The sequence below is a fragment of the Suricata suricatta genome, chromosome 15, assembly GCF_006229205.1.
Source record: "Suricata suricatta isolate VVHF042 chromosome 15, meerkat_22Aug2017_6uvM2_HiC, whole genome shotgun sequence".
In the NCBI taxonomy this organism is placed as follows: Eukaryota; Metazoa; Chordata; class Mammalia; order Carnivora; family Herpestidae; genus Suricata; species Suricata suricatta.
The window spans coordinates 76,935,431-76,944,752 of NC_043714.1; the positions used below are offsets into that span (position 1 = coordinate 76,935,431).

A 9,322-nucleotide genomic window follows, 5' to 3' on the forward strand; every position below is an offset into this window, starting at 1 on the left:
CGGACGCGGGGCCCGGGGCCGAGCAGTGCGCCACGCTGGTGCAGGGCAAGTTCTTCGGGTACTTCTCGGCGGCCGCCGTGTTCCCCGCCAACGCCTCGCGCTGCTCCTGGACGCTGCGCAACCCGGACCCGCGGCGCTACACGCTCTACATGAAGGTGGCCAAGGCGGCGGTGCCCTGCGGCGGCCCCGGCCGTGTCCGCACCTACCAGTTCGACTCCTTCCTGGAGTCCACGCGCACCTACCTGGGCGTGGAGAGCTTCGACGAGGTGCTGCAGCTCTGTGACCCCTCGGCGCCCCTGGCCTTCCTGCAGGCCAGCAAGCAGTTCCTGCAGATGCTGCTGCGGCAGCCGCCCCTCGAGCGGGGCTCCCGGCTGCCCGCCGCACCCCAGAGCCCCGGCCACGACTTCTCCGTGGAGTACCTGGTCGTGGGCAACCGCAACCCCAGCCGGGCCGCGTGCCAGATGCTGTGCCGCTGGCTGGACGCCTGCCTGGCGGGCAGCCGCAGCTCGCACCCCTGCGGCATCATGCAGACCCCCTGCGCCTGCCTGGGCGGGGACACGGGCGCACCCGCTTCCGGCTCCCTGGCCCCCCGTGGGGACGTCTGCCTGAGGGATGGCGTGCCTGGTGGCCCCGAGAACTGCCTCACCAGCCTGACCCAAGACCGGGGCGGGGACGGCGCGCCAGGTGAGTGACCGGCTGGGGGAGGGCCAGCTCCCTGGGCAGAGGGTGGTAGGGGAGGTTCATCTCTGCGGGCTGCTGCCACCACCCGCCCCCTGCTCCCTTCCAACCCCCCCCTCCAGAAGCCAAGCACCCAGGGCAGGCGACCTGACCTGTTGGTCGCTGGCCCACAGGTGCGAGCCCAGTGGCGGTGAAGGAATGACACCCTGGGTCTGATTTCTCCCTGGACCCAGGGGTCTTGATTCCTGGCTGGGGGAGGGGCCTTCCATTTCTGCAGGCAGACGATGCTAATGGACCAGGGGGCTGCCACGGCCTGTGGCAGGGCCTGGGGGCCTCCCGGGTTGGGCCACGAGGAGAAGAGGTGGCAGAGTGAGCTGTTGGGAGGTGTAGTCGGGAGATGAGTTTGAGGGCCCGTGCGCGGTCGGCAGCACAAGTCCCGCCCGGCAGCTGGCTCCTGAGCCTCGCAAGGTGTCCCAGGCGCTGGGGACGGCGGTGAAAACAGCAGCAAAGGCTGCTGTTGTGAGGCTGCCGTGGGGGGAGGGGAAGGTGCCAAGCAGCCACATGGGAGAGCGGCTTGGGACTCAGCAGGGACTGGGGATTCTGGGCCACCTGGCGGTCGGGGTCACCTGGACCTGGGGACTGTGCTCAAGTGCTCGGGATTCCGGGAGGGGTGTATGTGTGCTCCCCGGTGTGGGAAGGGCAGTGGAGGCCTAGGGGCGGGCAGGGCAGAGGCCGGAGGTGGACGGTACTGGGGGGCCCTGGGAGAGCCGCCGAGTGTCCTGGGTGGCTGTTGGCCCTCGGAGAGAGGGGAGGACAGGGCTCGGGGTCAGAGGGTAGCAGGCAGCCGGCAGATGAGTGCTGTGCGCTAAGTAGTGGGGGCCCCCTGGCAGGAGGCCCGGGGTTCCCTGGGTGCATCTGGAGGCTGGGGCTGGCGGGGGAGCAGCAGGGGGCAGTCCCCTCGGGCGTGGGGCTGCTGTGCCAGGCAGGCAGGAGAACATGGTGCTGGGCATCCAGGGGCCATGCCTGGCCGGCTGCTCCGCGCTGGGCGGTCACTGTGGGGCCGGTGACGTTGTCCAGGGCCCTTCACCGATGAGGTCAGCGCCCTGCTCAGAACAAAGTCTTTAAAGGCAGAAAATAAGCCATAAGGGGCTACAGAGGAAGCCAGATACCCTGAACACAGTTCCAGTCATGGTCCTGGCTGTAGATTCCAGGAAGCTTCGTGGAGCAGTGAGCCTAAATGGAGGGGAGCAGGGGAAGGGGGGCAGGCCGGCGCCTCTCCAGTGGTCCCTGGGGGGCAGGGGCACATGGGGTAGTCAGGAAACCGGCAGAAATGCCCCGGGGGACCTTCGATGCCCCAGGCCTGCCAGCAGTAGAGTGGGAGGCTGGACGGGCTGACTGGTGGGCTGGGCAGATGTAGGTCACTGTGACCTTGGCTTGGGCAGCTTCCGAGCTGGGATAGGTGGGATAGAAGTGGTCCTGGGGGATGGGGCCTGGCAGCAGCTGGATTGGAGGGGGGAGGACCGGGGAGGCCGGCCCGGCCTTTAGTTCTGCTCTGCCGCTCCCCACAGCATTTACTCCTTGAGCTTTGGCTTCTTTGTCTGCAAAGCACCTTGTGCCATGTGGGGTATGACAGAGGGCCCGGCCGCCGGTGGCACCCATGCGAAAGAGTCGGTCTGTGTGCATAGAGGGGCTTTAAGCTGAAGAAGCAGAAGAGTGACATGCGTGAACAGTTCTAGGCTGTCAACGCAGACGGGCGCTGGAACTGAGCAGGGGGTGCTGGGGACAGGCCCCCAGGGAGGAGTGGACACTGGCCCGGGGCGGGCAGGAGCAGGACTTGGGGAAGGAGGTGGCTAGACACCCCCCCTCCGATCCCCAGCTAGGAAAGAGGGCGTCAGCCGACCTGGGGAAGCACGGGGTGGGCACGTGGCGGGGAGGACGATCCGGAGGTCAGAGTGGGACTTCAGTGCGGGATGCCCTGGGGTCGCCTAGGTGGGCCTGCATCTCAGCAGGGCGCCCTGGGGCCTGGAGCACAGGACTGGCCAGCCTGACCCTCGTGCATGGAAGGAGTCCTGGGCCAATCCCGGCAGCTGGCAGCCCCTCAGGCCCCTTGTCTTTAAAATGGAAAGAGCAAAAATAACCTTCCCCTGACGGCACAAGGAATGACAGCCAGGTAGAAGTGTCTGTAAGCAAAACCACTGGCAGCGATGTCGTCCTGACACCCTGCTTCGTCATCAGTGGGGGCAGAGGGCTCAGGGGCAAAGAGGCAGGGGGGAGGGGCACCTGGGGTCGGGGGCTTGCACGAAGATTCCAAGAGGGGACATTCAGCAGTGGTGTTCAGAGGAAGGTAGGGAGGCGCGAGTGCACGTGTGTGCATTACGCCTATGCCTCCGTGTCCACAAGGGTGTGCACACACACGTGTCCACGTGTGCCCTGCGTCCATACGTGCCTTGTGTGTGCCCGTGCATGTGTGCAGCCTGTTGGGCCTTACTGTTAGGTGCGTGTACACATGTATGTGTACCACACGTTGTGTGTGCACTGTGCTCGTGTGTGAGCGTGTGCATGGGAGCACTCGGGCCACGCACGCACATTCTTGCACGTGTGTATTTTGAGCTGGGCTCTGTGTGTGGCCTATTTCGGTGCTTTTGACAGAGCGCAGCGTGGAGGCTGCAAGGCAGAGGCTGGCGGTCTTGCGGGGAGGAAGTCTTGCAGGTTGGAGAGTGTGCGGGCCGTGCGGGCCAGGTGGCGGTCACCCGGGCCCAGAGACAGCTTGACCCCAGCGCCTGTCCCTGGATCCGGAAGGCCCTGATAGGTCTGGGACCTTGGGAGCAAAGATCGTCTTCGCAGCGGTAACAGCAGCCGTGTGTGGAGGGTTCCCTCTGTGCCAGAAGCATCCACACAGTAACGAGTTTACACCCTCCAGCAGCCTGTGAGATAGGCCCACCAAAGCTCCCTCCTGCCCCAGGGCCTTTGCACTGGCTGTCCCCGCTGCCTGGAGCTGGCTTCCCCAGATCCCTGCGGGGCTTCCTCCCTCAAGTCCTTGCTCAGACTCCTCAACCACCCGTCCCCATGCTGTGTAAAATGGCAGCGGCCTGACCCCCACTTCCCCCCACCACACACTCTCTCTTTTCTCTTTCCACAGCATGTGTCACCTATGAACACACTGATAATTTCCTGTATTTGTTGGGTCCGTGCCCCATTCTCTGTCCCTGCCAGGTTGAAAGCACCCCAGGGCACGGTGCTTGCCCAGCTCACCAGCGTAGCCCCGGCATGTGGAACAGCCCGGGACCCGCACACAGCAGGCACCTGCTGGGGAACTGGAATAAGGCACAGAGATGTTAGGGCAGCAGCTGGGGTCACACAGCTTGTAAGGGGTAGGCTGACGTCAGAGCCGGATGGTGGCTTCCTTGTGGTCTGCTGGGGGGGGGATCGCCCTCAGTCACCTCTGTGGGAGGGGCCGCGATCACTCGACCCGCGGCCAAGCTGTGCGGGCGCCAGAACCCAGCTCTCGTCTGCCGAGGCAGGTGCCAGGAGCTTCGCCCCCTCACGCTGGCCAGGGGGGCTGCGACAGGCCCGTCCCCTCCATCTGCACCCCAAGAAGGCTGTGCATGGCCAAGCCGGAGCGAGCAGGCAGCCTGGCCAGCCCGTGGCCCATTTTTAGCCCTCCCCCAGCCTGGCCTGTCCAAACGCCACATGGCCACGTCACGCCTCCGACCCCGTGAGCCTTCCTCAGGCCAGAGCAACTGTCCCCTCCTCCCTGCTGCGGGCCGGCTGCCGGCCTGGCCACCCCTTTCCGGGGTCTCTCAGGGCCGCCTCCCGTGTCCCGTCTCTCTGCCCCTCCATCTCTCTGTCTCTTTCCCACAGTCTCTCTCGGCGCTTTTCCACCTCTGGTGAGATGGGGCCATTTCTCTCAAGGGTTGTTTTAAATATTCATGTTTTAATTAAAGAATTTTATTGCAGAAGCGACATGTAGGATAATGAAAAAGCAGCATCCTGGGGGCTGGGAGCAAGCGCGTGCCTCCATGTACTTGTGTGTGCGCGCGCACGCGCGCGTGTCCCTTTGTGCGCATGCGCCCCGCCATGTGCCCGCCGGGGCAGGGGTGCCGGGCTGGAGCGGGAGCGGAGTCCAGGCGCTGAGATCCGGGGGTGTGAGCGGGCGCCCGCAGACTGAGGTGCTGGGCAGAGGAGCCAGAGCCTGTCACGCTCAGCTGGGGTGCCCCCTGCAGGGCTGGGGACACGTCCCCACCTAAGTTCAGTTCCCCCAACTTCCCTCGGGAAGAAGCATCTGGAGTCCCTCTCTGGGGTCCGCAGGCTACAAAAGAGGCTGGGCGTGGGATGCGGGGCAAGAACAGGGTTTCCGGGCGGAAGAGCCATGTCTCCGGAGGTTGGGGGTGTCAGGGAACACGGGCGGGGCCCCTGCCAGGGACAGTGCCCAGGGCCAGCGTATACAACTCCAGGAACACAAGGGTTCAGGGCCCTCGTAGACAAGGCCCCTTCCGGGTGGAACAGCAGGATGAGGCTCCGGCAGAATGATGAGCCCCGCCCCCCCCAGGCCAGAGCTCACCCTCCCCTCCCTCCGCTCCCCCCTCCCCCCCTGCTCGGGCTGCTGGGATGCCCTTGCTTGGGTCCCAAGTCCCAGAAAGACGGTGAGAGGGATGTCAGTCGGACGCAGGGGAGGAACATGTCCAGGTCACCCAGCGCCAAAGCGCAGAGCTGGGGGTGGGGTCGACCACCAGGCCACAGGACACCCTTCCCGGGACAGGGAACACCTGGCTGAGGAAGAGAAGCAGCCAGGAAGCTTATAACCCTGCAGATGTGGCCAAGCCAGCCGCCCAGGCAAGCCTCAGTTTCTCCTCTGTGAACCGGGGCTGAGGCAAACCTGCCCTAGGGTCTGCGTGAGGCCAAAGGAGATGAGGTCTTGGGGGCATGCCTGGAGGTGTTCTCCTGTCCTTACCTGGGGCGTGGCCGGTGGGCAAGGCTCTGGGCGAGGTCCTGTGACCTGACAGTGCCTGCCACAGCTTGGGTGAGGGGGGGCTGCTGGCCACTCCGGCCCTCAGAGTGGGAGTCATGGGCCCCAGTGGAGGATCAGTAAGTGTCAGGACGTGTGGGATGAGGGGCCAGTGGACTGGGGTTGGGTGGGGGATGGGCATCAGGGAGCTGTCTTGTCCCCTGTGGTCCCCATTTGCACATCCATTCGAGGGTCGGGGAGGAGGAGCCTGGGTGTCCCTGGATAGGCCCTAGCTTGTGGGGCAGGGGTCTCCCAGGGAGCTGGACTGCGCAGCTGTCCCTGGGGAGCCCTGCCCGTGGGACTGGCGGGAGCCGGCCCCACGTGCTGGACTGGGGAGCCCTCTGCTGGACGAGACGGGAAGTACACAGGCCGCCTGCCTGCCCAGGCAACCCGGAAGGCCGCCCGGCCCAGCTGGGGGAGCGCCCCCATCCCTAACGGAGACTGGGGAGCCCACAGCCTCCAGGCTGGGGCCCCGGGGCGGGCAGGAGTCCGGCCCCCTTGCCGCCCTCTCTACTGGGTGGCTGCGCTGCCTGGCGGCCATTCATTGCCCCATTCATCCTTTAATGAGATGGAAATGAGGCTTCCAGACAGAGGGGCATTGAGTGGGGGAAGAATGGCGGCTTCTTTCGGCGCCTGGGGGAGCAACCCGCGCCCCCCCCAGCCTTGCCCACTCCTCCGCTACCCCTGGGAGCCCACTCGGCCCGGAGCCCCGTGTCCATCCAGTGTCGCGGGGTGCTTGCCCCGGGGGACTTCCGTCATGGCCATGTCTACTCAATAAACCTTGACCAAGGGTCAGCCATGTGTGGGGACACAGGTTAAAAATAAAAATGACAACAAAAATAGCGGCTCCCCTGTCCTGAGTGTTCATTAGTGGTGAGGGTACGGCCAAGGTTGGGGACCAGTGTGTGACTGGGATCAGGTCTCACACGTGATGGGGATCAGGGATCCCGGGTCCAGGATCCCAAGTTAATCTGTCATGAGGATTAAGGCTCAGTGTGTGATCGGGGCCAGGAATCCGTGTGGGACCAGGATCAGAGCTGGACCTGGGGCCAGTCTGTCCTCTGAGCTGGTGGCCCGCCTCCCCAGCCTCTCCCGATGCGCCCCCTCCTCCTCACCCCCTCTCCCCCCATCCCCACCACCCGGGTCACCAAGGTAACCAGCCCTGAAATAGTGGGTGCTGTGGCAGCTGAGGCCTAGCCTGAGTCTATCCTGAAAGACTGAGCACTGCAGCAGTTGCCATGGGAACCGAGTGGCATCCTCCAATTAGCCTGGCTTGGACACCCTCTCTCTCCCACCCACTGCCAGTTTCCACGTCACTCAGGCTTCCTTGTGGAGGCTGGGCTGGGGCAGCCAGGAGGGACAGGCAAGACACGCCCCCGGACGCGGTCACCAGCCCGGCTCCCTGAACTCCAGCGCTCCCTCGTCCTTTGGGTCCGCGGCACGGGACGGGATGGCTTCAGCAGGTGACACCACTGAGGCCGGGAGCCTTGGGCTGGGGCTTGCGGTCAGTCCTGGCACGTGGCCTTCATCTGGGGGCACAGGGGCTTCCGGAAGCTGATCATGAGCTCAGTTCCGGCTCCTTTCTGGGTCGGCGGGAGGTAGCTTGGCCTCCCTGTCTGGGCTGCCTGGCGGGGGCGTGAGGCTGCTAAGACCCCTGTGTGCAGCTCCCTCTGGGAAGACCCTCGGGGCGGTGGCCTCACCCGTGTCTGGCTGCCCAGACCATCCTTCTTGGAGCCTCAGTTTCCTCCACTGTAAATGGGCTGAAAGTTGCCTCCCTGGGGGGCTGGGCTTCAAGGCTTCTGGTGCGGAGGCACCTGTCATAGGACCCCCGGGGCCGGGGAGGGGCAGGGCCAGCGGTCCCCTGCCCGGAAGGTCCGCTGGGAGAGCTGGCCACAGGAGCTGGGGGAGGAGCAACTTCTCTTGGAGGGGCCAACAGCCTGGCTCAATTCCCATTTTGTCCCTTCCTCACTGGGGGCACGGACACCTCTTCACTTCTGCAGGGCCTTGGTTTTCCCATATGAACAATGGGACCCATGAGGAGGTGTCCCTTGTGGGAATTCAGCAACCAACGAGAGCAGCTGTCCCCGACCAGGAAGGGGCTGCCCCCTAGGGCGAGGAACCAGGAAAAACGCAGCCCTGCACCCACTGTGCGGCCCTGGCAAGCGCCTTCCTAGGCCCTCACAGCACACCTGGGAGCCCCACGTTACTGTGTATGAGCCCCAGGGTCCACACAGCCCACTCAGGGTCGGTGGCTAACGTCTGAGCCAGCCCCTCGGGCTTGGTCCCTGCGGTCTGGATGGGTTAGCCATCCATCCAGCACCGGCATGCCCGCATACCCTGGAGGACAAGAGGCTTGACCACTGTGTGCCCGTGGCAGAGGTGCCCTGCCTCTCTGGGCCCAGGGGGAGGTGGCGCGCCCACGCCTGGGCCTCCCGTGCCTTTGTCCCTGGCTCCCTCTGCTGGTCGGTTCCCACCACAGGCACACAGACAATGAGGAGGGGCTGGCACCTTAAAATCGGCTGAACAGGGAACAGATCGGCACCTGACAAATTTGCTACAAATCAGAGTGGGTTCTCGGATCAAGTCGCCCTAGCGACTGCCCACAGCCTCCCGCTCCGAGCCCCTTCTTGGTCATTTATCTTCACACGCTCATCCTCAGATGAGATGCATGAGCCCAGAGCAGGACGGACTTGACTTGACTACCCCATGGCCAGTGGCGATGGGGCCACCGGTAAACCTGGCCTTCCCACGCCAGCCCTGCCCTGAGCTCCTGCTGGGGCCCGCCCTCTGGGGTCTCCCCATTCTCTCCCCACGAGGTACGAGGTGCGGTCTACTTCCCCAAGCCACAAATTAAAGCCAGACTCCAAGAGGCACCTGAGGCCCTTTTGACAGGCCAAGTGTGACCTGCCCCTGGCCAGCCCATGCAAGCAGGCAGCCAGAATCCAGTGCAGTGGGGCCGTCTGGGCCCCTTAAGCATGGCCTCTGGGCAGAAGCAGCCCCCTCCTCAGCCCATCAAGGCAGCCCCCACACTCCACCCACCCATCAGTGGCCCCCCCAGTACTTGGGGGCTGTCCTTCCTAGTGCCCTTAGTGCCCTAGGGCCACCAGGAGGCTCAGCACCGCAGGGATATGAGGTCCTGGTTTTTGTCGGGGACAGGGCCAAGATGAAGGAGACCCACGACAGGGGCTGAAAGGGCACAGTTGCGATCAGAGCAGGGGTGGCTGAGGGGACGTGGACGCCTTTGTCCCCAGGCTCCCTCAGCAGCCAGGGGCCAGCTCGATCAGGTCTGGGGGAGGTTTGTCCCAGTGCGGCCACCAGGTATGGGACCTTGGTCTCCTCTGGTATCCCTGTGGGGGGTGGGGGAAAGAGCACATAGGTCACGGCCGGGGGTGGGGGCCTCAGAGAACACTGGACTGAGGACCATGGGAGGGATCCACCAGGGCTTGAGGATCTGTGTCCAGGACCGGGGGCCTCTGCCCTAGGCCCGTCGCCAGAAGCTTATAAGGCAACTATTGGGGTGGGCAGGGGTGTCATTGATACCTTCGTTCTCATTCTTCAGACGCCCCCGGGGCTCCAGCTCTGTGTCCAGCCCCTACACTAAGGACCCGGGTTCAAAGCCAGTAGAGACCCTGCACAGGC

General features: G+C 64.7%; 1 protein-coding gene across 1 annotated transcript in view; it reads left to right on the top strand.

Moving 5' to 3' along the window:
- Window positions 1-2: 2 nt before the first annotated feature.
- Window positions 3-9,322, top strand: part of ADGRB1 (adhesion G protein-coupled receptor B1) — a gene marked incomplete at its 5' end in the record, with an annotated part of 54,406 nt that continues 45,086 nt past the window's right edge. The window contains one exon of the mRNA XM_029923337.1: window positions 3-684. Within this exon, the coding sequence (XP_029779197.1) occupies window positions 3-684 (682 nt within the window). The remainder of the gene's footprint in view (window positions 685-9,322) is intronic.